General features: G+C 44.0%; 1 protein-coding gene across 1 annotated transcript in view; it reads right to left on the bottom strand.

Annotated features, from left to right (window-relative positions):
* Positions 1–26,430, bottom strand: part of LOC141961097 (ral guanine nucleotide dissociation stimulator-like 1) — a 52,553-nt gene that overhangs the window by 12,988 nt on the left and 13,135 nt on the right. The window contains exons 5-10 of the mRNA XM_074907651.1: positions 12,863–13,047; positions 10,293–10,417; positions 9,392–9,607; positions 4,981–5,084; positions 3,725–3,809; positions 1,327–1,416 (exon numbers count right to left, since the gene is read on the bottom strand). Coding sequence (XP_074763752.1) covers positions 1,327–1,416; positions 3,725–3,809; positions 4,981–5,084; positions 9,392–9,607; positions 10,293–10,417; positions 12,863–13,047 — 805 coding nt within the window. The remainder of the gene's footprint in view (positions 1–1,326; positions 1,417–3,724; positions 3,810–4,980; positions 5,085–9,391; positions 9,608–10,292; positions 10,418–12,862; positions 13,048–26,430) is intronic.

The raw sequence follows: 26,430 nt of genomic DNA, 5'->3' as shown, positions 1-26,430 counted from the left end.
TTTTAAACTTCCTAGGCTGCTAGCAGTTGTAGAATTCAGGCTGCTTCTACACTTGTGAAGGAAACGCTTGTTTCTACCATCCAAAGGATCCATACTTTCTCCAGTCAAACAAATAGACAAAAAAGTCACATTCAGCACTTTTGCCTCCCTATCCCAGATTTCTCTCCGCCTGCCCTTTTAAATCTTTGCCAGCTTTGAGACAAAAGGCATTTTCACCAGCAGACTGGAAACTGGACACGTTTTACAAAGCAATCTCTGTAAAAGTCTGTGCAATTTTCAAGCTGGCATGTCAGAAGCTTCATGAGCTTGCTTCAAAGTAAATGCAATTGCTGCTCTGCCAGAGCTAATTTTCTTTTATCACAAGAATTCCAGTACTTACATTAGGTATCTTACTACATGAAAAAGTTTCCCTGTATTTCTCTCTAAAGGGTAACGAGAGTAGTTAACAGAATTAATTTCTTGTAGGACAGAAACAAGGCAGTTGAAAACGAAGAACACATGTCTGTATTCACCCATCTTTTATTACTCTTCTATGTGACAGATTTAGTAAACTTCTGGAAGACCTGAAACTGAGGCCAAACCCTTGTCTCAGGGTCCACCCCCAACAGCTGGTTGGGATGTGAAGCAAATGCAAGCGGGAGCAGCAAACCTGCCCACCCAGTTATCCCCTTGCAGGGGACAGGGGAAGATTGGTGCCAGGGAACATGACGTGGCCCCCGCGTACAACCACCGAATCCTGAAATCTCGGAGCGCTCCCAGCATCAGATCTCTGAACACACTGGCTATGCTGAAGCTTTGCACATCCGTTTCCTCCGGCCTTTCAGTACACAGGCGGGTGTTACTGGAGTAGGAGGACAGCTGGGCTGCGCTAAAAACCACAGCGGTTACAGCGTGGCAGCTCAGCGTAGGCCATACGGCTTGAGCGGGGTGCAGCACGGATCCCGCTTTGGAACCATCTTTATATACAGATGTATGGGGCGGGGGGAGGGGGGGGATATCATCTATATATATCTGCACTTTATATACACGCACACAGAGTATTACCTGCTTACTGCGACCCACAGCATAAGTGAAATACAGCTTTGCACAGGAACAAACACTCTGACTGCCTATTCAGTCTCAACCTTTCGCTTCCCTCGCTTTGCATCAGCTAATCTATAGCACTGATGTGATTGTTTTTCTTGACAGCGGCACTCTCAAGGTCTTTACCTACTGCACGCTCTCTTTGTTAAATACCTTTCTAGTTTTTGCTTCTTATATCATTCACCACTCAGGGTTAATCACGTTATCAGGTCAAAAAGGGGAGGAAAAGGACCCCAAACGCACCATATCTTTTTGAAGTTGCAGCCGCCTCCGTGTGCTTTCCGCATTTTCTTTCACACTGCTGTCCAGGTTGGCAAATTTGGATGTTCCTTCCTGTGAGTTACAAGAGAATTAAAGGCAATTAACAAAGGATCTAAGCGATAAGCTGGCAACTATGTTTGTGTAAAATAATTGCAAATACATTCAATGGGGCAAGCAAAAATATTTGCTGTATAGGTACATGCACGTGTACATACATGTGCTAATTTTCCGGGACTTGTACACTGACTGGGAATTGTGGACAAAATCCCACAAAATTACTAGAAGGGAGTTTTTCAGCAAAGTGGCTCTACTCTGGTCAAAGCTAAGAGCTGTTGAAAATCTCCTGGGAGTTTAAATCAGAGAAGCTTAGATGCACCTTCAGGTGGCCAGATGCTTCTCTGAACTCTATCCTGACACTCTCGACCTCAGGATTTCTGTTTAATTTCCTAATCAGGACTGCTACAAGTAAACATCTCTATCTTATGTAATGCTTGCTTGTTTTTCTCATGCCGCAACAGAGATGCAGCAACTACCCTCTGTAGCTTATTGACTAATCCAAAACCACGCAGGAAAACAAGGTAATAGGTTTTCATCTCCACAAGTCAAGCTCTCCTGTGAATGGAGGAGCTATTTCACAATAGATCTGTAGCCTTTATTTCCCTGGATCCCTACGGGATGCTGGGAGTTACTGTTACTGTCTCCAGTGGTTGGACAGGTGGGGCACGAATGATTATCAGTCTTTTTAAGAGGCACAAAACAACAGCCTGCACTTGGAAAGATCCTTTCATCACAACGTTTACTTCTCTCAGTCACAGTGAAGGAACAGATCAAACTCAAACTGTATTTCCTTCCTCGGCTGGAAAACAAGAGCAAATGAAAAACGAGTGTTGTCTCAGTGTCTTCAAGATACTGAAAGATAAACTGGAGATCCTCTAACAGCAGCCGGCGGGCAGGCACAGAACCTGAAACTGCAGCTTGCAGCAGAGCCATTGTTTGGGGAGGAGAGAACACAGCGCTCCCTCTCCGTGCCAAACAACCTGTTGTCATGTGCCATTTTGTCTGCTTTACACTTACATTTGTAGGATGGATAGGCAAGGGCAAAGACAGCTTCCCTACAGACACTATTTACAGTGAAAGAAAACAAAGACTTTAGGGATTCAGTGGACATTCATCCTCCAATCGTTACAAAACAGTCCAAAAGGAGGAGTAGGAGAGAGGTTCTAGCTATTCTGTGGAATTTTTCTCCTCTCACTGCTTTCAAAATGTTTTGCAGATCTCCTTACGGCAGCTGGAGAGGGTGATTTGCTAGGAGCCAGAAGGTCTGGGCTCAGATTGAGTTGCTGTTGTGTCTTTTTAGTACTTAGGTTAATAAGCTGTTGTGAATACACATTTTCCCTCTATGCCTATTATTATCTCACCTGCTTTAAAATTTAGCTACAGGTGTTGATAAATGGATGATAAACAAAGGAGATTGACAGGTTTGAATGTGTTCACCCATCACTCCTGAGCAAAACACTGTGTCAAATACCAAGGCAAGGGGGTAAGGTACAAATGCCAGACTGACTGGATAGAACTGCCAAAAAATCAACTGGTCAGGAGGCAGTCTATAGAAACATTTTCATGCAGACAGAAAAAACTGCCACAAACATTCCATAGTTTCTACAGAATATAACCTTTCCCTGCTATTCTTCCTCACCCCTCTCAAGACCCAGAGCTTGTTGGCGTTCGCCCAGGAGAGTGCTCAAGTCAAACTGCTTCAGACAGAGCCTGCTTTGTTGTCCATCTGGCCACACACAGAGCAGGAAGCCTGTTCCTTCGAAATTCCCAGCCCTGTTTTCCAGTTCCAAGAAAGGTATGGGATGGTCAGATAAACATCTTGGTTTAATTCCTCAGCTGAAGCCGAGTGGCATTGTTCCAGTGAAGTCAAGAGCACTACAGCCGTGCAGCCCAGTTGAGAATCTCATTTGGAGCTGCTCTGCACTCACCAGTGCAAACCAGAGCCTTTCCAGGTCTGCTCAGAGGGTGCACCAGCTAGCAGTTCAGACAATCACCCTGCCCAAGAGACGTCGAACTCCAGCAGTGGGGGCTCCAAGGCTCCTGACCTGCTGTCCTGTGAACAAGCCCTCACAGAAACTGTGCTGCTGCACCCTGCTCTGTGTGGGTATCCAAGCTCAGCAGGCTAACAGGAGCGTAGGTGCTTTCAGGAACAACAAAATCACCTCTCATCCCAGCAGAAAAGCACAGGTTTTACAGACCTCTCTTCCCTGAAGCACTGCCTACCGTAGTTCAGGGAGAGACGAGCTTTGACAGCTCCTTAGAAGAAGGGCTAACCTCAGCTTTGATTGAGATCACAAGCCTTGCAACTCAAGCTAATTCTCACCTTCAGCAGCAGCTGCCTGCTTGTCAAATAATTGTCGTGGTCTGAGAAGGTATCAGAGAGCTCTTCGAACATCAGCATCATGTCCCTGTATAGGAAAAGATTAAATCTTTTAGGTTATCAGAAAGCACTCTAATACAGATCAGATTACTGGTTTTTTCCTCATGAATCGTTAACAGTTGGGCATGTAAAAGATACCACCACCAAAACGCATCCAGTGAGATGCTGCACATCAACTAGGAACTTTCCTGGGATCTCCTGGTGCTCCCCGGTAACGCCAGCCTTATTTGACAGCAGCACAAGGAATGCCACAGGTACGCCGATCCTGGGCAGGGCTTTCAGTCACACTGAGGGGTATCAGATTGTTGTAAGGAAGCGGGTAAATGGATACAAAGCAACAGAAAAATAGCTGTGAGAGGTATCCTACGTTTTTGCCCTGTGCCACGCACTCAGGAAAGCCAGAAGCTTGTAACTGTGTGAGCCCCTTTCTATTACCCCACACTATAAACACAAGATGGCAACATCCTGATCAGCAACAGGAACACAGGGCGGCAGAAGGAAAGATCCACCTCTCCTAGTGGAAATGCAGAAGTATGCTGTGTGGCAGAGCAACGTTTCTCTTTGTTTATCAAAGACAAAGGAAAAAAACATAAATCTGTTTGTCACCAACTGAATGAGCAGAACACCATCTTTCCTACACAGCTTTCTGGTGTCTGTCTGGCATGCAGTAAATATGCCAGTTGCACAAAAAGGTATTCCCCTGTAAGAAATACCATCTTCAATACAGGCTTGGATTTTGTAGTTTGGGGATATGTTTTAAGGAAATGTCAGGACCAAGAGAGGATTAGTGAAGGTTTGTGGCAACGTTGACCTCCTCCAACTTCACAGTAGAGGAGACAACTGGCAAGCATCATGGTGGCCTTTTGCTGACCTTCCAAGAACCGTGTGCTTGTGCTGAGTCAGTAGGTAGTCCCATAGTTCTTCAAAATAGGTTGTGGAAGATCCAATACGCTATAAAGGACAGAAGAGACCCAGTACCCCTGAGGGCAGGTGGTCCCGTCAATATGAAAGAAGAGCTCACAGCAGACAGACCCAAAAAAAGGGGTCTGAGCCTCACAGGAATGAGAGTATCTTCTAAGAGGACACTTGTCCATGAAGGAGCAGAATAGGAAGACCGAGAAGAACAAGATGGAAAGAAAGAGCACGGAGCTTTTTGTCTTTGTTTGGGGCTAGCCACAGGGGCAGAGGGGGATGCTTACTTTGAAACACACACCCAGGTCTTCTTCAGCCGATAGATGGAGTTGGATTGCAGTGCTGAAATGATGGCCCTCAAGGAGGAAAAATTCTTCAGGATCCTACATTCCTGTGAAAGGAGTGGTTAGAGATACAGGAGCATGTAATGTCAGCATTACGAATATGTTAGTGCTCTTCTGTTTGACTGGTGTCATGCTCGCTACACATTCTCACTGCTAAGCAGGCAGCTGTACAAATATGGAGCATCAAAAATATCACTCCCCCCCGCCACCCCCCCCAGCCAACAAACACTTTATGGGCTTTGGCATTTATATCTTGTTTTCCTCACTTTCATGTATTTGTGGTGATGTTGCAGTGGTACAGCTTCCAGTTGTCCCAGTAAAAATAAAAGTGGAACTGAGTCCATGAAGCCAGGCTAGAAAGCACAAATATTACACTTCTTAAAAAACTCTTTACAGTTACCAATCCCTTTTACCCTTTAGAGGAAAAAACAGGCTTTGCCTCTTTATATGTGGTATTAAAAATGTAAACCCTCAATCATCTAAGCGTCAATTAAAAATAAAGACATGCAAAGGAATAACCTGTTATTCAAGTACGTGCACACTGTTCAAGAGAAAAAAACTTCCCAGCTTTTCCAGAGTCAGTACCAAATCCTAACAGAGGGACTGGTTCATAGGCATTTCTTACAGTTTCTCTGGGGGAAAAGGTTGGATGGAAAAGGATACTGAAAAACCTAGTTCTCAAAAAGACAGCACAGATTCCTGGTAAAGCAGATGCAAGCAAGGAGGAGAGGGAAAGTCTGGCCTGAGACTCTTCAAGGAACTCCTGTAAATCTGTTGGCGGCTCATGAACTAGAACGCCCGGGCACCACAGACTTAAACTCTTGCAAATACAAGCTCTCACTAACAGGTGTCCGTACATGCAAATTAACAGACAAAACACGTGCCCATTTGACTGTTGCATGTAGATGAGAATATATCCAAATCCAAACTACAATTCCACTTTGCAAATTTTGATGGGACTCATTATTACACTAATAATGCTGAATATGTAAAGGATCCTTACAGTGAAAATAGACATACTTTATTTCCTTTGTAGGACTGAATCAATGTAAAGCAACCTTAACATAAACAAAAGTCAGACCTTGGTATATCAGCAACTCTGTTCACAAGTTGCATTAAAATTGACTGAACAACTAAGGCAAGTACATTTACTCCCTTTTATTTACCTAAAAAAAAAAAAAAAAAAAAAAATCTTTGGGCAACTTAGGAGGCTACATTTAACAAAGTGTGGTTTAAGAAGACTGACTAGGCACACCGCAGCACTTGAAGCAGGTTAGCAGTTAGGCTAGATGAAGACCAAGTTCACAATCACGTGGTAGGACATGCAAGACCTGAAAGCTCTTCTTGCAAACTTTGCAGCCAAAGGAACCACGTAACGGCTCTTCTTCTGAGACCGACACATTTAAGAACAAGACCCTGCTTTCTTTAACTTCAACTTGAAATTCAGACCGGGGAGAACAGGGATTGAGAGGCACAAATTCTCAGCACTGAGATTTCTCAAACACAGGAGTTTGCACTGGAAGATCCAATTTGGAACCATCTTGACTTAACTGCACGTTGCATAATCTAAAGCATATTGTTGCAGGACGAGGTTGCGGGACAAGACACACACCAATATGGTTAACAGTCAAGCTCCAAAGTTTATGAGAAAAACAAGTCCTTATATATTCTTGTACATTCTAAAAATAACGGTAAACCCGTGTGCTGCTCTAGCGCATGCCCATTTCAAAAACTAGTTCCTGTCAGCACTTTCAATAAGGACTACTAACCGCGGGCAGCCGGTAGATAAGTTTCTGCTTTGCTATTTTAAAGGAATCCCTTCTTATCTGTTTCTTCCATAACAAGCACAAATTCTTTTGCTTTTAGCCATCATCAGTCTAGACGCCATTAGTCTTCCAACACAAGTGCATCATTAATTCAGACGTCGTTAATCTCCTAACCCAAATACTGATGATACATCTACATTGTCAGTGACGCAGAAGGTTCACGACCAGGCATACGCACCCACAGCACATTAGGAATTCAATCCTGGATTTGGTGTTCTCAATGATTTAACTGATTGCAGACTAAACTTTAGCAAGCTTTCATTTACATATAGGAAGAATTTTTAAGACTGCTCTGAATAACATTGTTTCATGCTGTGCCCTTCACAGGGGGGAAACCAGAAAGAATACTGTGCAGAAGCAACTTTGAGTTTAAAAGATTAAGCATAACAGGGTAGTAACGATTTCAACGTTCCTTTTCAGTTTTAAAGAAAAAATTGTGTGAGTAAAATTGGCTGCTCCTGCTCAGGAACCCCAGATCTAGGTGGAGCAGAGAGGGCTGGCAGTTCGGAAAAGTATTCGGTTTATCCTGTAAACCAAGAAACTGGATCCAAAAGTCACGAACAAATAACAAACGTGGAACTCCACGCTGCTTAGTTACAGAGTCAGCAGTCTGGGAATAACTGCACTTTAATGAGGGGATTATTTTCTAATTCAGACATCTAACTATTCAAAACATTCATTTGCACGCAAAAAGCAAGCAGCTTTCTTCAGAAGTGGGCAGCTAAGCAGATATGCAACTAGCTGTTCGACATGTGCAATTATTTTGTAGAGCGTGCTCATGCATTTTTCACGTGCTTAGCTAAGACTGGAGCATTGAATTATGTGTATGAACTAAGTACAGGGAGAAGCACTGAATCAACAGAGGTGGAGATCAAAGTTCTCCATCCACAGAACAAGTATGCCGAGAGCGGTCCCTGTCCTGGCTTCCCGGGCCTCCCTGCTCCCTGGGACCAGCAGGAAGCTGCTTCGTACTTGCTCGCCCAGGCTGCAGCCCAGGCTGCCCCACGAAGGCCCCTTCAGCTGGTACCCTCTGCAACTTAAAGATCTGCCCACAGACAATAGGAATCAAACTTCCTAATCCATTCACAGGGGCTACAAAGCAGCCATCAGACGAGAACAATGAGTCAATGGAAGTGCCAAAAGAGGTGAAAGACTTCTTCCCCACACCAGCCTCCTGAACCAGCAGCTGCCAAAGCTCAGGTGCCAGGACTAACAACGCTGCCGCTGGGAGCATACAAGTGCAGGGTCAAGGTTGGAAAGCCTCTGCTTGGCTTGAACTTTTTATGACTGCTTATTTTGTATAGCTCAGAAAGAATCCACGTGATTCTTAAAACACAAGTCAACGCACATCCATATGAAAGTGCTTTAAATGTTCTCTTCAAGAGAGATCCCGTTTGCTGCCAGCTGCCCAGTGCTCTGAGGGGAGTTAAAAAGCTTACAGTAAAATGTTAAAGATAAGATCTAAGAAATTAGCAAACTGGAGTTATGTAAAGAAGTCATGAAAAACCCTTTCGCACAAAGATTAAGAAACACACAATCTGCTACAAGACAAAGGAATCGAAGCCAAGAGTATAAACGGGTTAGAGAAACGCGTGAGACAATGATAAACCAGAAAGGTAAGATGAGGAGGAGTCTGGTACCATATTGTAACTCTACTTATTTTTTCTGGTCACTGCTTGCACCCCTCACCCCCTCCAAACTCAGCTGGTTTGCATACATGATGGGAACCATGAATAACTCAGTAGGCAAATGACCTTCCAGCCTCAAGGACTTTTCAAAACAAAAGAGTACAAACAATAATTTCATTTTTTCCATGTTGAAGAGGCTACTGCTTCCTAGAAGTGTTAGCTTTCTCTGCACTTACTTCAAACCCTGTATTTGCTTTCCTTTCACATGTACACACACATATGTAAATGTATAAAACACAAACAGTTGTGCTGCCTTCCACCACATCTGATTTCAAGTCCCATGGCGTTCATCGACGCAGGAGAGGGAGCATGATGCTCACTGGCTGAACACGAATGGCCAAAGGCAGGCAAGTGCAAAGCTTATTCTGACTGTGCCTGCTGCTTGCACCACTGCCAGTCCGACTCCTTTCTTGTTAGACTTTCTTCTGCAAACAAGTCTAACCTTTGGATGATATCAACCATCACTTCTCTTCCTTCCCTGATACGAGCAGCATTTAGTTCCAGGGAAGTGAACTGGTTGAATTTATACCCATCTTCCCATAAACGTTGCATCATCAAGTATGTGGCACTCCCCATCTGCAAGACACAGTACCTGCCTCACCCATTAATTAGCACTCCCCAACCAAAGAGACAAGCACCAACCCCACTTCCATGGTGGGGAAGCAACTGAGGAAGGGCAACACTTCATCTACTGTTACAAAGAAAGGCAGTCAAAAATAGAAAGCATTAGAGCTAAGATGGCCTGGGACCAACGCATCCAACACCTTCCTCCCCTTCCAACTCCCCCACTCCAAGGCACCCACACGAGAAACATTAAACAGTCTAGAATAAATGCCTTACATGTGCAATATGAATCCATTTCTCAATGATCTTGGCTCTTTGCTGTGATTTGAGCTCCTTGTCCTTCAGGATAGTGCTGACCACACATTTGGTAACGACATTGAACTGTGAGATGGTAGCCCTGATGGTCAGCGCCAGGTGCTTATATTCTTTCTTATTCCGTCGAGACCAGATGCATCCCAAACAGTGGTAGGGCACAACCTTCTTGAAGAGTTCCTAGAGTGAAGCAGAGGTGTCTACGTCAGCAGGGTTCTCCTAAATCTCTACTATCCACAAGAAGAAATGCATGTTTACATGGATCTAAATCTAATATGGCATTAAAAGGTAAATATTTGTTTTCCGTTAGTTTGAAATACACGCTTTGGCAGTATGTACACTTTATTTTTTTTATACATAAAGTGTATATACTTTAATATATATATCTATTGTATATTTGGCAGAAATAGACACTTTATAGGCTTGATGCCCTAAAAGAACTGACAGCTAAACACTCCTGGGAAAACCAAGGGGAAATTCTTTTATATCATGATATTTTGAAGGAGATTGATACAGACAAATCAAATCAGAGCACTGCATTTAAGAGTACCGATACATCTTTAGTATACGTCATAAAAATGTGCTATTTCTCAGGTGTACAAATACTGAGCTTTGCAGAAAAGGCTACACAGTATACATTCACGCTTATTTTAATTTAAAAAAAAAATAATCTTTGGAATGACTGAAGGAAAAAAAGCCCAATGAATGAAGCCAGTTTGGATAACCAAGCAGAGCTGTGTTCTGTGTCCCAACAACAGACCTTTTCTGGAACACTATACTTACATTGACATATCTTTACAAAAAATTTTTAGAAGCCCCACACTATTTACCCCAGCATTTCAAGTAGTACATATACTCTACATACTGCATCCATGTATGTCAACTGTTCTGCCACAAGGTCTGCCTGGAAAAAAGAGAATTCTTCAGGCCTGCTGATGTCCATTTCCTCTTCATCACGTAGGTTACAGAGGGAAGCAACACGGAACCCATCTGTCCAGGATGGAAAACACGACTTGGTAAATTTATACAGCAAACAGTGAATCAAAGAAGATGTTTGTTTATTTTAAACCACCACTCTATATATTATAGCAGAACACACAAAGGGTCCTGCCTGACCTAATAGCCCCGCTGTGCTGCATATTTTGGTGAGAAAGATGATGACCAGAAAATTAAATTGGCAAAGAAAAGGTGGAAGGAAAAGAGAACTGAGCTGTTCAGGGTCTCTTAGCAGAGAAGTGACTTAACCCATTCACTAAACATTCTTCTGAAAGAAGAATGCCCCAACAAAAATTTCTTATTAACATTGCAGAATTTTGTTAATCTACCTTTTAGTATTAATGCGTCTTATAATCTGAAAAACCAAAAATTAACCAAACTGAAAAGGAACAAGACTGCAGTCATATCCCCAAAATACTGCATTAGGAGTGCTCTTATATCCAGATTTCAGCTCCCATGTGGGGAACTAAAAGGAGAGATCAGATTTCTTGGCACCATTTGTGCTTACATAAACTACATTGAAGAGAGTTTATTCCAGCATCCCTCACCTTCCCTCTCTGGGATTTCTGCCCAGAAAAGGGAGAACAGTGAGCACCTACAGCATTCAGCTGAATGCTGCTTCTAAATCTGCCCTGGGCAGCAATGAAGAGGTGAGAGAGGAGAGTTGTCCTCATCAAGGGACCAGATCCAGTGCAGAAGGGAAAGGATTTCACAGATGTTCCCATGTCACCTTTTGGCTCCCACAGGTTGAGAACAAAGCCACATTAAAACACAAAGAAATATGCCCTTGTTTCCCATGGTAGAGGAGGAAGTCAAACAGAAAATCTCTGAAAAGAAATCCTCTTCCTAATCCCTTTTACTGTAAGGTGACAGTAACTCCATGAGAAGGGAGGGAAAAAAAATGGACTTGTTGAAGACTAACACTGAAAGTGCTGAGTTTACTACTAGTGAGATTTCATTAACAAAAACAACCAGTGCATTTCAGAGTGTGTTGTGCAATACTTCATAACCAGTTAAAGCAGAACAGATATTAAAGCGACAAAAGCAGACTGCGATATTTTATCATTGTTTTTCAAAATACTTCAGTTTTCCTTTCTTTGTTCATTAGCAAAACCTAATCATCAGTGTAAATTGCTACAGTTCTGATGTAACAAATTATTAACTAGAGGCTCTATCCAGACTTCCATCCGCACATTCCAACTGCACAATTTATTGACAGAGCTAAACGCAATAAAGGGAGACCTCTGTTCCAGCATTATTTTTCCGTGACTGTTTTGTAACACTGCGCATAATTAAATGGATTTCTACCAAACTGTTACAAGAGTTACACCTTCTTCTCCCTCTTTTTGGCTGTGTAACTCCTCATTTTCCCTTCCGCCTTGAAATTCAGTGAAAATCCTCATCGCAAAGTTGCAACCCTACTCAAAATCTCCCAGTGCCTTTAAAATCAGGTCCTCGAGTGCAACGCAAGAATTTTCCTTTTCTTTTTTCATGCCTTTTTTTTCTCTTTTCTCCTTCACCTTCATAAATGTGTAACCAGTCTTTTCCCTGCTGTCCAAGAAGCTGGAATTCTCTCGTACTCAAGTATCTCATCATCTTCAAATCGCTGATCCGTTTAGGTCCCCCTCAAAGCCCAGCTGCCCTCTTGACTTCACTGACAGCAACCACGTGCCCCTTTTGAATTTGCAGTCTCTGACTCACCTTGATTTGCATTGCTCAAGCAGCAAGAATTGAGGCCAGAAATGGCTTTTTTCTACGTATCTGATACTGCAGTCTAATCTACCGGCATGGCTGATGGCAGCACTGAACGGAGGTCTGATTACGCAAATCAAACTGTAGGATTAGGACCCAAATTTGTAAATTCATAGCACAATATGAATGCTTTGGGACAATAATTATCAGCAAGCCTTGATGCCAGACCACACATTAAGAGTTCTGAAAGAAATCTCAGAAATAAACAAAGATGGAGCTCTGATAAAGTAAGCGACAAGTCTAAAACTCTTCTAACCCCACAGCTCTGTATTTTTCTTTCTGCTGGTTTGGGCTTTTCTCGGTGCATGTGTGTTGAAATGAAAAAAACAGCTAGAGACCTGCTGTGTGTTTTAATTCCATGACACGGGAAGGGCGCTGACAATTAACGACTTAGTTGCTGCAGTAATCTCAAAGTTTTGGCTAAATATTAGACAAGTGCTGGATTTCCCAATCCCAATCCCCACAATAAACAGGCATAGGCACCTACACTATAGGACTATTTCATCCCGCACAGAGCCTGCAGCCTCACAGAGATTTTTTTTTAAAGAAAGAAACAAGAAAAAAGTCCCTGGTGAGCCTCACAATATAATCAATTAGCCTACGAGTTAGTGAAGTGTACTCCACACAAACCCCTGTGTCACCACACAGTCCGGGAGAACAGGAAGGCAGAAGGGAAAGGTAACTTACCGTCCTTTTCCACTTCTTGGTTCTGGAACTTCTCCAAGAGGTTCTGCGCCCTCCTCTCCAGGTCAGAGCCAGGGATATTCTTCTTCAAGTAATCCAACAGCTTCATCAAACATGGGTAGTCAGGCGGCTCTCTGAAATCCTCAGTACACTGATCAAGCCAGGCTCCTAAGATTGATGCTACTTCACTAAGAGCAAATACACAAGAACACACTGGTTGTAAACAGCATGTATTGATGCAACCGCAGGTATCTGTGTCTAATACAACAATAAAAACACAGGCATTCATACCCCACATGAAGGCAGTATGAAGACTTTTTTGAGCAAAGAATTTAATTTTTATACATGGAATCTTATTAAGATATCACTCAGATTTTGCCAGGGACCTCAGTGAAGTTGCTCCTGATTTGCCCTCCCCCAAGTGGATCTGATTATAGTCCCCAAATGAAAACGAATAAAGAATCAAATCCACTTAAGCTATATTGAGACTCTTCTATTAAATTCAGGACATCAAATATTGATAGAATAGAACAGATTATTTCAGTTGGAAGGGACCTACAACGATCATCTAAGTCCGACTGCCTGACCACTTCAGGGCTGACCAAAAGTTACGGCACGTTGTTAAGGGCATTGTCCAAATGCCTCTCAAACACTGACGGCCTTGGGGCATTGACCACCTCTCTGGGAAGCCTGTTCCAGGGTTTGACCACTCTCTCAGTAAAGAAATGCTTCCTAATGCCCAGCCTGAACCTCCCCTGGCACAGCCCTGAACCATTCCCATGCGTCCTGTCCCTGGATCCCAGGGAGAAGAGCTCAGCACCTCCCTCTCCACGTCCCCTCCTCAGGAAGCTGCAGAGAGCCATGAGGTCGCCCCTCAGCCTCCTTTTCTCCAAACCAGACAAGCCCAAGGTCCTCAGCCGCTCCTCACAGGACATGCCTCCAGCCCTGACACCACCTTGGTTGCCCTCCTCTGGACGCATTCAGGGTAGCAGCTTCCCCCGTGGAAGCGCTAAATCAAACGCTTCCTTTGCTGCCCTTCCTCCCATCAGTTGCTGCTGCCAAGTCTAGGGACCAAGCTGAAGCTGCATTGTCCTCCAACCCATACTACTCACGATCTGCTGTCTTAGGAGAAAGACTGAAGGAAACCTTGGCTTCTGTGAAAAAGCCGTCTAAGCCTGAACCTAACCCCCATGAACATACACAGTGAGATTGCCTCATCTGTGAAGATAACACCCTAACCGTGACATGTGCAGCACAGGCAGTGCCCCGTATCGAGCTTGAAGCGCCAAGACAGCTGAACCCAGAAGACAGACTGGCCTTGCTAATCTCAGGATGAAATGCGTTTAACAAAAAAATGTATCAGCAGAACCTTGAGTTTACCCTTAGCTCAAAGACAGGGAGGGTTTGTCAAATTATACCATGCAAAAAGGTTATGCTCGGTTATGCTGGAAGAGGAACGCTTAAGGAGTTAGAGGAGCACTGGATCTTGTTCAGGAAAGTTATCGCACGCCTTCTTAGACACATGTAGCTAAAAAGACACCAACTGCAGAGAACTGCCCATGGACAAGCCTAACACAGACTGAGAGGGATGAGGGGAAACCAGAGCTGATGCGGTTTCCACCCTGCCTGAAACAGAGGGAAGTGATCTGTTTATCTCCTTTTCCTGGTTTATGTAGGTTTTAACCCACACCCACCTATTGGGACTGGTACATAGATACTCCACAAATGGATGCTTATGGGAAATTCTTTAAATCCTGTCTTTGCAGGGACTTCCCATCATTTCAACTTGATTTTGTAACAAGACGTAAAATTTATGCTATGGTTTTCCAGAGATAACTCACAATGTTGTTGACAAATTTCAACTGAGTGTGAAAAAAACTAAACAAAGTCTGCCAAAATAATCTAATTACTTCAAGTTTTAAGAAAATTCAAGCCTGGATAAAAAAAGTAACTATCAACTTTTCTTTTTTTCTGCTGCATTTTCTGTGAGATCTGTGGTTCGTCACAGCAACGTGCCGGTACCTCACCATGTCTATATTGGTGCACTACGACCACGGGCCACAGCACATATTACAGGCTGGGAAGACACAGGCAGCATATCAAAAAACGATGTCAAGAGAATTTTGTTCGCATGAGCTGACAGAGGGATTAGGGAAAAGGACTTTTGTGTGCAGTCACATAACATGACCCACTGTCCACAGCCACTGCCTCATAATCACCTACTGTGACAGAGTAGGACATAACGTGAAAGGGAAAGGAGTCCCTTGTTCCAGAGTAAAAGGCAAAAGAAACCTCTAACTTTCCTGAGAAAATGAAGTCCTGAAGATTTCCCCCTTGACAAGGAAGCCATCCCTGTATTTCAAACCTCTTCCAGCCAGTAGTCACATAAATGGTGCTAGGAGGATAAGCAAACCCCTTTTTCACCCCTTTAACTGCACTTCAAGACAGCTTTGCTCTTTTTCTTGCAAATTCGGATGACTTCAGAATTTAAATCTCACTCTAAAAGCAACACTGTAAATCACAGGGGCACCAGTGGCAAAGAAACACGCATACACACGCTGCCTGAAACAACCCCAGCTTCGGTCTGCAGACACTGCTGTTATGCACAATGAAATCAGTCACAAGCCATAACCATTTACCACCAGAGGTAAAGCAGGGGAAACAAACACTCCTCCTTTGTTTAATCAACTAACTCTTGGCCTAGATGTGTTCGTCTCATGTTGAATTCTGAGACAATTTCCCTGACAGAAAGATCTCTGCGTTATAGGGCTGGATATCTTACCAGACCGTTGATATGTGGCCTTTACACAAGCCTCTTGAAGCAAGCCAACAGTGCTCTGAAATTTCAAAGGAAGCAACATCTATGCTGCCCACAGCCTCCCCCAGTACCGAATCCTGACTGGGGCTTCCTGTGCAAAATAACAGTGAAGAAACACACTTACGTCCCCAGGACTGGTTTGGATTCAGAGGAATCCTGGCTTACATCCTCTTCACAGCCTGAGGGCTCTGGGTTTTCGCACCTGAAAAAATGAGACGGGTGTTTAGAGGAACTCCGACTGAATAAAAGCAAAATCCTAAATAGCATAATTCATATACAAGTCTCATCAACAACTAAAAAGCTCAAATACGGAATCTAACATTTGGGCAAAACTAAGGAGCTTGAAGATTATGTCACTTAGGAGGAAAAAAGTCCTCAAGAGACAGACAGTTTCTTCCAACCGAATTTGTTCACTTACAGGAAGCAGCCTGCACACAGGAGGAATCAACCAAAACATTTTCCTTGCTCACAGCTCCAAGACCCTTTCTGCCTGTTGGCACTCCATCCTTTCCCAGAGCAATATTCCAGGGCGCAATGAGGCTGCAACACAACCACTTTCTCCAACGCAGCTTCTCTTTCTCTAGTAGTTGCCATTTCTTCCTACTCCAAGAGTGATTTCCCACAAAGTTTTCGAGGTGACAAGTGCCCACTCGTGCCAAAACTACTGACACAGTTGTCACGAGTGGGAAGGGCCCACGGCACTCTGAAAATTACCACTGGGAAAGAGGAAACCATGGGCACGACTCCAAAAGTGCAAAGCAAAATCTCTCACCTACACAGGCAGCGCACGTGCCTCGAAGGCAGGATTATGCCCTTCATTTTCAACGGCAGTGCCCCCTGTTTCAGACATACAGCTCCGTAACGGAGTTCATGGCTCCTTACAGCCAGCTTTCATGAGTGAAAGCGGACAATTACGCACAGTCCAGAATAAGGCAAGCTGATTTTACGCATTCTGTGCCCAACTAAGGGTAACAGGCACCTGAAATTAATCTGAACAGTCAGAGGAGAGTAAGTGCATCTTTAAGTGCTTGTGCTACAACATCCTCGTAACATCAGATAGAGAACACGTAGCGGGCTGCCAGTTTGTGTCCAGCAGGTTCATGTCAGAACTCTTAACAAAGTCATCCAAAATGTTTCAAAGGACAAAAGGAAGAGGTGGAAGTATCAGTCTAAGGCTTCACACGCAAGAATCCCAGGTCTGTACAGATAGCGTTTGCAATTCAAAGAAAAATTCCATTCAATTCAACTCACTATTTATTTATTCCAACTTTCTCTGTTAAAAATGTGTCTTTTATAAAAGTCAGTAAAATAAATCATACACAAAATATTACTGGCTAAAAGGGACAATCTATATGCACACAGCTATTGGCTCCTCTGATAAATCTGTGCCTCTTTGGCAATTTACAGGCTTAGGAAGCAAGACACTCTCACGACACACTGTCACTTGGCAAGTCAGCTCCTCTTTAAAGTTACTAGCACCCCCACAAACTTGCTGTCCTTTCGTATTTTATTCTTCAAAGATACGAAGAATTACCCATTCAGAAGAATGAATTCCTCAACAGTTTTACATTCTTGGATACATGCACTGTCGATTTGTATTGCTCCCCGTGCTCTATGTCAGAATTAGTACAGACTGAGAGGTAAAGCTCACAGTAGTAAATCTAACTGTACGGCCTGCTCCCCAGGGTGGCTGCTCTTTCCTCGTCTGACTTCTTACCTGGCTGCAAAGTTACTGCACTTGAGCAACCACAGCTATTATCACAATCACAGCAGGACTGGCACTTAGGCATTTCAACATCGCTATTAATTGAGCCACATAACGTCCCTACAAAGCAAGTAGGATCATACCCCTTTCCTGACACAAAAGAAAAGCACAGATGGCTTATCCGTGCCTTGTTCCTTACCTACCTAAGCCGGAGAGCCAAAATTAAAAGCTAGGAGTTCTTACGCTACTCCTCTGTTCTGATTACTATAGGCCAGAACAACTGATTCTGTACATCACGGAGTCATAAGTGCTGCTGCGGGCACGAGGGGTGGTGACTTACAGGTATTGCTGTCAGGGAAAGCGGGGGAAGATGTTCAGGAAAGAAGAAACCGTCTTCTAGAGAAGCCGATCTCATGAGCTCCACTGCCATCAGAAAAACAGCTGAGATGACCAAGTGACAACAGCCCTGGTTTGCAGCAGGTCCTATCCACTTCACCAAACGCTTAGGGCCGCGCTCTGTAGTGAGCTGTGAGAGCTTAGCCCTCCAATGGCCGTATTTTTCACATCTACAGAAACCTTCCCTGATACCTGTTCCAATAACCCCACTTCACAAAACCCTCGTGCAATAACGGTATCCCACACTCCCACTGATATTCCATGAAGGGCCATGCTCTCAGTAAAAACCTCTGACCACAAGCATCCAGTCAGACACACTGATGTGTCAGCTCAAAGAACATCTGTACTCTGTGCTCCCGACAACCAGGCACTTGGCTTTTAAAGTTCAAATCCTCAAAAAGACAGATACAGTGGCTCAGGTCTATCCTGTTAATAGCTGCAAAATGGACAAGCATACCAGGAGGACCTCTCCTTCCTCAAGTTACGAGATCACGAGAGGAGTTCAAATATGAACACAGATTTCACATGTAGACAATGAGCTCCCACAAGGCTCTCAAACGAGGCTGTGCCACAAGCGCACTCAAGCCCTGGCACGGGACTTGCAGGTCTATTCTGAGATACATAAACACACTGAGTGTTCTCCATCTCATAATCAAGCTCCTTTGGGTCCATGACACGGCAGTTGGGGGACTAATCCCAACCTGATTTACCCTGGTGAAACTATTCTCCTCATCCCCAGTACAAATGCTTCATCTGTTTTGCAGGAAGGGTACTGCTGTAGCTCATATTCTGTGCCTGGACTGACTGGGAAAGGGGAAAGTCAAATGGTTTGCCCAAAGCTGGAAGAGACCCTGGAGCTCATTTTCGATGGCAGTGTGGGAACCTGCTGGCTGCCTACTACTGCCTCTACCCATTACAGAACACTGCCTTCTTGGTGCTTGTAATGAATTTTTAACTACCAGCTGTTCTTTGATGAGTTCTCATGGCAAAATGGGAGGAAAAGACTGATAGCTCTCTGTCACAGCAGCCAGGAAAAAAATCAGAGAATTGAGCTCCCATGTTGAGTCTCATGGGGCAAGAGGAACAGCCCAAATCAGTAGAGCTTCTAGCTTGCTGTCCTTGCTAAGTGCTAAAAAAAAAAAAATAAACTAACAACCGATAACATGTGTTTCTAACTAAAGCCTCGGAGAGTCCTGTGTCATTTACAGACATTAATTAAGCTCTACATCTCTTCTTGTCAGAGACAGCTACTGAAATGCTCACAGCCAAGGAGCTTTTACCAATTTATCTCTGGTGGTTAAGCAAAACAGTTGCTGCATGAGTGACGGAAGGCAAAGCGACCTCACTGTCCAACCAATCCATTCAGACAACGGAGGACAGGAAGGTGTTCAGTATGTTAACGACACATTTCTGGACTGGGGATGTTTGAACCCTTTTAAGCCAGACTCAAAACCCCCCTAATCCCAACACACAAGCCATCAGAAAAGCATGGAGGTAAGCAGTGGGAAGACCACGCTCGGTATTGTAGAACAGAACTGAATCGACAGTCTGCCTGAATCTCAGGAATTAAAACAGTGCAGCGTATTTCTCAGTCTTGATTGGACTGTGTGACATGTGGACATGACAGAAGAGTTCCACATTTTTCTTCCACCTCAAAACAAAAGGAAGCTAAAGGCTTCTTCTTCAGTTACGCCTTGAGAAGTCAGTGCACTGATAAAAAAAACTAAGGTCTTCTTAACTGGTGGAAGCTGAGACATTCATAGAAAAACAATCCTCAGTAACGCTGACAAGAATAGAGCATCTTCATACTGTAATCAAATATAACGTTGCAGCTACTCTTCACTGCCACAATGCATGCAAACCACAGATCACACCGCTGTCAAAGAACAAATGCTGAAGACCTAAGGCACATTTTACACCCGACGTCTACAGATAAAATCCACGTTCATATGGTGCTAGGAGGATAAGCAAACCCCTTTTTCACCCCTTTAACTGCACTTCAAGACAGCTTTGCTCTTTTTCTTGCAAATTCGGATGACTTCAGAATTTAAATCTCACTCTAAAAGCAACACTGTAAATCACAGGGGCACCAGTGGCAAAGAAACACGCATACACACGCTGCCTGAAACAACCCCAGCTTCGGTCTGCAGACACTGCTGTTATGCACAATGAAATCAGTCACAAGCCATAACCATTTACCACCAGAGGTAAAGCAGGGGAAACAAACACTCCTCCTTTGTTTAATCAACTAACTCTTGGCCTAGATGTGTTCGTCTCATGTTGAATTCTGAGACAATTTCCCTGACAGAAAGATCTCTGCGTTATAGGGCTGGATATCTTACCAGACCGTTGATATGTGGCCTTTACACAAGCCTCTTGAAGCAAGCCAACAGTGCTCTGAAATTTCAAAGGAAGCAACATCTATGCTGCCCACAGCCTCCCCCAGTACCGAATCCTGACTGGGGCTTCCTGTGCAAAATAACAGTGAAGAAACACACTTACGTCCCCAGGACTGGTTTGGATTCAGAGGAATCCTGGCTTACATCCTCTTCACAGCCTGAGGGCTCTGGGTTTTCGCACCTGAAAAAATGAGACGGGTGTTTAGAGGAACTCCGACTGAATAAAAGCAAAATCCTAAATAGCATAATTCATATACAAGTCTCATCAACAACTAAAAAGCTCAAATACGGAATCTAACATTTGGGCAAAACTAAGGAGCTTGAAGATTATGTCACTTAGGAGGAAAAAAGTCCTCAAGAGACAGACAGTTTCTTCCAACCGAATTTGTTCACTTACAGGAAGCAGCCTGCACACAGGAGGAATCAACCAAAACATTTTCCTTGCTCACAGCTCCAAGACCCTTTCTGCCTGTTGGCACTCCATCCTTTCCCAGAGCAATATTCCAGGGCGCAATGAGGCTGCAACACAACCACTTTCTCCAACGCAGCTTCTCTTTCTCTAGTAGTTGCCATTTCTTCCTACTCCAAGAGTGATTTCCCACAAAGTTTTCGAGGTGACAAGTGCCCACTCGTGCCAAAACTACTGACACAGTTGTCACGAGTGGGAAGGGCCCACGGCACTCTGAAAATTACCACTGGGAAAGAGGAAACCATGGGCACGACTCCAAAAGTGCAAAGCAAAATCTCTCACCTACACAGGCAGCGCACGTGCCTCGAAGGCAGGATTATGCCCTTCATTTTCAACGGCAGTGCCCCCTGTTTCAGACATACAGCTCCGTAACGGAGTTCATGGCTCCTTACAGCCAGCTTTCATGAGTGAAAGCGGACAATTACGCACAGTCCAGAATAAGGCAAGCTGATTTTACGCATTCTGTGCCCAACTAAGGGTAACAGGCACCTGAAATTAATCTGAACAGTCAGAGGAGAGTAAGTGCATCTTTAAGTGCTTGTGCTACAACATCCTCGTAACATCAGATAGAGAACACGTAGCGGGCTGCCAGTTTGTGTCCAGCAGGTTCATGTCAGAACTCTTAACAAAGTCATCCAAAATGTTTCAAAGGACAAAAGGAAGAGGTGGAAGTATCAGTCTAAGGCTTCACACGCAAGAATCCCAGGTCTGTACAGATAGCATTTGCAATTCAAAGAAAAATTCCATTCAATTCAACTCACTATTTATTTATTCCAACTTTCTCTGTTAAAAATGTGTCTTTTATAAAAGTCAGTAAAATAAATCATACACAAAATATTACTGGCTAAAAGGGACAATCTATATGCACACAGCTATTGGCTCCTCTGATAAATCTGTGCCTCTTTGGCAATTTACAGGCTTAGGAAGCAAGACACTCTCACGACACACTGTCACTTGGCAAGTCAGCTCCTCTTTAAAGTTACTAGCACCCCCACAAACTTGCTGTCCTTTCGTATTTTATTCTTCAAAGATACGAAGAATTACCCATTCAGAAGAATGAATTCCTCAACAGTTTTACATTCTTGGATACATGCACTGTCGATTTGTATTGCTCCCCGTGCTCTATGTCAGAATTAGTACAGACTGAGAGGTAAAGCTCACAGTAGTAAATCTAACTGTACGGCCTGCTCCCCAGGGTGGCTGCTCTTTCCTCGTCTGACTTCTTACCTGGCTGCAAAGTTACTGCACTTGAGCAACCACAGCTATTATCACAATCACAGCAGGACTGGCACTTAGGCATTTCAACATCGCTATTAATTGAGCCACATAACGTCCCTACAAAGCAAGTAGGATCATACCCCTTTCCTGACACAAAAGAAAAGCACAGATGGCTTATCCGTGCCTTGTTCCTTACCTACCTAAGCCGGAGAGCCAAAATTAAAAGCTAGGAGTTCTTACGCTACTCCTCTGTTCTGATTACTATAGGCCAGAACAACTGATTCTGTACATCACGGAGTCATAAGTGCTGCTGCGGGCACGAGGGGTGGTGACTTACAGGTATTGCTGTCAGGGAAAGCGGGGGAAGATGTTCAGGAAAGAAGAAACCGTCTTCTAGAGAAGCCGATCTCATGAGCTCCACTGCCATCAGAAAAACAGCTGAGATGACCAAGTGACAACAGCCCTGGTTTGCAGCAGGTCCTATCCACTTCACCAAACGCTTAGGGCCGCGCTCTGTAGTGAGCTGTGAGAGCTTAGCCCTCCAATGGCCGTATTTTTCACATCTACAGAAACCTTCCCTGATACCTGTTCCAATAACCCCACTTCACAAAACCCTCGTGCAATAACGGTATCCCACACTCCCACTGATATTCCATGAAGGGCCATGCTCTCAGTAAAAACCTCTGACCACAAGCATCCAGTCAGACACACTGATGTGTCAGCTCAAAGAACATCTGTACTCTGTGCTCCCGACAACCAGGCACTTGGCTTTTAAAGTTCAAATCCTCAAAAAGACAGATACAGTGGCTCAGGTCTATCCTGTTAATAGCTGCAAAATGGACAAGCATACCAGGAGGACCTCTCCTTCCTCAAGTTACGAGATCACGAGAGGAGTTCAAATATGAACACAGATTTCACATGTAGACAATGAGCTCCCACAAGGCTCTCAAACGAGGCTGTGCCACAAGCGCACTCAAGCCCTGGCACGGGACTTGCAGGTCTATTCTGAGATACATAAACACACTGAGTGTTCTCCATCTCATAATCAAGCTCCTTTGGGTCCATGACACGGCAGTTGGGGGACTAATCCCAACCTGATTTACCCTGGTGAAACTATTCTCCTCATCCCCAGTACAAACGCTTCATCTGTTTTGCAGGAAGGGTACTGCTGTAGCTCATATTCTGTGCCTGGACTGACTGGGAAAGGGGAAAGTCAAATGGTTTGCCCAAAGCTGGAAGAGACCCTGGAGCTCATTTTCGATGGCAGTGTGGGAACCTGCTGGCTGCCTACTACTGCCTCTACCCATTACAGAACACTGCCTTCTTGGTGCTTGTAATGAATTTTTAACTACCAGCTGTTCTTTGATGAGTTCTCATGGCAAAATGGGAGGAAAAGACTGACAGCTCTCTGTCACAGCAGCCAGGAAAAAAATCAGAGAATTGAGCTCCCATGTTGAGTCTCATGGGGCAAGAGGAACAGCCCAAATCAGTAGAGCTTCTAGCTTGCTGTCCTTGCTAAGTGCTAAAAAAAAAAAAATAAACTAACAACCGATAACATGTGTTTCTAACTAAAGCCTCGGAGAGTCCTGTGTCATTTACAGACATTAATTAAGCTCTACATCTCTTCTTGTCAGAGACAGCTACTGAAATGCTCACAGCCAAGGAGCTTTTACCAATTTATCTCTGGTGGTTAAGCAAAACAGTTGCTGCATGAGTGACGGAAGGCAAAGCGACCTCACTGTCCAACCAATCCATTCAGACAACGGAGGACAGGAAGGTGTTCAGTATGTTAACGACACATTTCTGGACTGGGGATGTTTGAACCCTTTTAAGCCAGACTCAAAACCCCCCTAATCCCAACACACAAGCCATCAGAAAAGCATGGAGGTAAGCAGTGGGAAGACCACGCTCGGTATTGTAGAACAGAACTGAATCGACAGTCTGCCTGAATCTCAGGAATTAAAACAGTGCAGCGTATTTCTCAGTCTTGATTGGACTGTGTGACATGTGGACATGACAGAAGAGTTCCACATTTTTCTTCCACCTCAAAACAAAAGGAAGCTAAAGGCTTCTTCTTCAGTTACGCCTTGAGAAGTCAGTGCACTGATAAAAAAAACTAAGGTCTTCTTAACTGGTGGAAGCTGAGACATTCATAGAAAAACAATCCTCAGTAACGCTGACAAGAATAGAGCATCTTCATACTGTAATCAAATATAACGTTGCAGCTACTCTTCACTGCCACAATGCATGCAAACCACAGATCACACCGCTGTCAAAGAACAAATGCTGAAGACCTAAGGCACATTTTACACCCGACGTCTACAGATAAAATCCACGTTCATATGGTGCTAGGAGGATAAGCAAACCCCTTTTTCACCCCTTTAACTGCACTTCAAGACAGCTTTGCTCTTTTTCTTGCAAATTCGGATGACTTCAGAATTTAAATCTCACTCTAAAAGCAACACTGTAAATCACAGGGGCACCAGTGGCAAAGAAACACGCATACACACGCTGCCTGAAACAACCCCAGCTTCGGTCTGCAGACACTGCTGTTATGCACAATGAAATCAGTCACAAGCCATAACCATTTACCACCAGAGGTAAAGCAGGGGAAACAAACACTCCTCCTTTGTTTAATCAACTAACTCTTGGCCTAGATGTGTTCGTCTCATGTTGAATTCTGAGACAATTTCCCTGACAGAAAGATCTCTGCGTTATAGGGCTGGATATCTTACCAGACCGTTGATATGTGGCCTTTACACAAGCCTCTTGAAGCAAGCAAACAGTGCTCTGAAATTTCAAAGGAAGCAACATCTATGCTGCCCACAGCCTCCCCCAGTACCGAATCCTGACTGGGGCTTCCTGTGCAAAATAACAGTGAAGAAACACACTTACGTCCCCAGGACTGGTTTGGATTCAGAGGAATCCTGGCTTACATCCTCTTCACAGCCTGAGGGCTCTGGGTTTTCGCACCTGAAAAAATGAGACGGGTGTTTAGAGGAACTCCGACTGAATAAAAGCAAAATCCTAAATAGCATAATTCATATACAAGTCTCATCAACAACTAAAAAGCTCAAATACGGAATCTAACATTTGGGCAAAACTAAGGAGCTTGAAGATTATGTCACTTAGGAGGAAAAAAGTCCTCAAGAGACAGACAGTTTCTTCCAACCGAATTTGTTCACTTACAGGAAGCAGCCTGCACACAGGAGGAATCAACCAAAACATTTTCCTTGCTCACAGCTCCAAGACCCTTTCTGCCTGTTTGCACTCCATCCTTTCCCAGAGCAATATTCCAGGGCGCAATGAGGCTGCAATACAACCACTTTCTCCAACGCAGCTTCTCTTTCTCTAGTAGTTGCCATTTCTTCCTACTCCAAGAGTGATTTCCCACAAAGTTTTCGAGGTGACAAGTGCTCACTCGTGCCAAAACTACTGACACAGTTGTCACGAGTGGGAAGGGCCCACGGCACTCTGAAAATTACCACTGGGAAAGAGGAAACCATGGGCACGACTCCAAAAGTGCAAAGCAAAATCTCTCACCTACACAGGCAGTGCACGTGCCTCGAAGGCAGGATTATGCCCTTCATTTTCAACGGCAGTGCCCCCTGTTTCAGACATACAGCTCCGTAACGGAGTTCATGGCTCCTTACAGCCAGCTTTCATGAGTGAAAGCGGACAATTACGCACAGTCCAGAATAAGGCAAGCTGATTTTACGCATTCTGTGCCCAACTAAGGGTAACAGGCACCTGAAATTAATCTGAACAGTCAGAGGAGAGTAAGTGCATCTTTAAGTGCTTGTGCTACAACATCCTCGTAACATCAGATAGAGAACACGTAGCGGGCTGCCAGTTTGTGTCCAGCAGGTTCATGTCAGAACTCTTAACAAAGTCATCCAAAATGTTTCAAAGGACAAAAGGAAGAGGTGGAAGTATCAGTCTAAGGCTTCACACGCAAGAATCCCAGGTCTGTACAGATAGCGTTTGCAATTCAAAGAAAAATTCCATTCAATTCAACTCACTATTTATTTATTCCAACTTTCTCTGTTAAAAATGTGTCTTTTATAAAAGTCAGTAAAATAAATCATACACAAAATATTACTGGCTAAAAGGGACAATCTATATGCACACAGCTATTGGCTCCTCTGATAAATCTGTGCCTCTTTGGCAATTTACAGGCTTAGGAAGCAAGACACTCTCACGACACACTGTCACTTGGCAAGTCAGCTCCTCTTTAAAGTTACTAGCACCCCCACAAACTTGCTGTCCTTTCGTATTTTATTCTTCAAAGATACGAAGAATTACCCATTCAGAAGAATGAATTCCTCAACAGTTTTACATTCTTGGATACATGCACTGTCGATTTGTATTGCTCCCCGTGCTCTATGTCAGAATTAGTACAGACTGAGAGGTAAAGCTCACAGTAGTAAATCTAACTGTACGGCCTGCTCCCCAGGGTGGCTGCTCTTTCCTCGTCTGACTTCTTACCTGGCTGCAAAGTTACTGCACTTGAGCAACCACAGCTATTATCACAATCACAGCAGGACTGGCACTTAGGCATTTCAA

The sequence above is a fragment of the Athene noctua genome, chromosome 5 (genome assembly GCF_965140245.1).
Source record: "Athene noctua chromosome 5, bAthNoc1.hap1.1, whole genome shotgun sequence".
Taxonomy (NCBI): Eukaryota; Metazoa; Chordata; class Aves; order Strigiformes; family Strigidae; genus Athene; species Athene noctua.
This window is presented reverse-complemented; position numbering and strand designations above follow the sequence as displayed.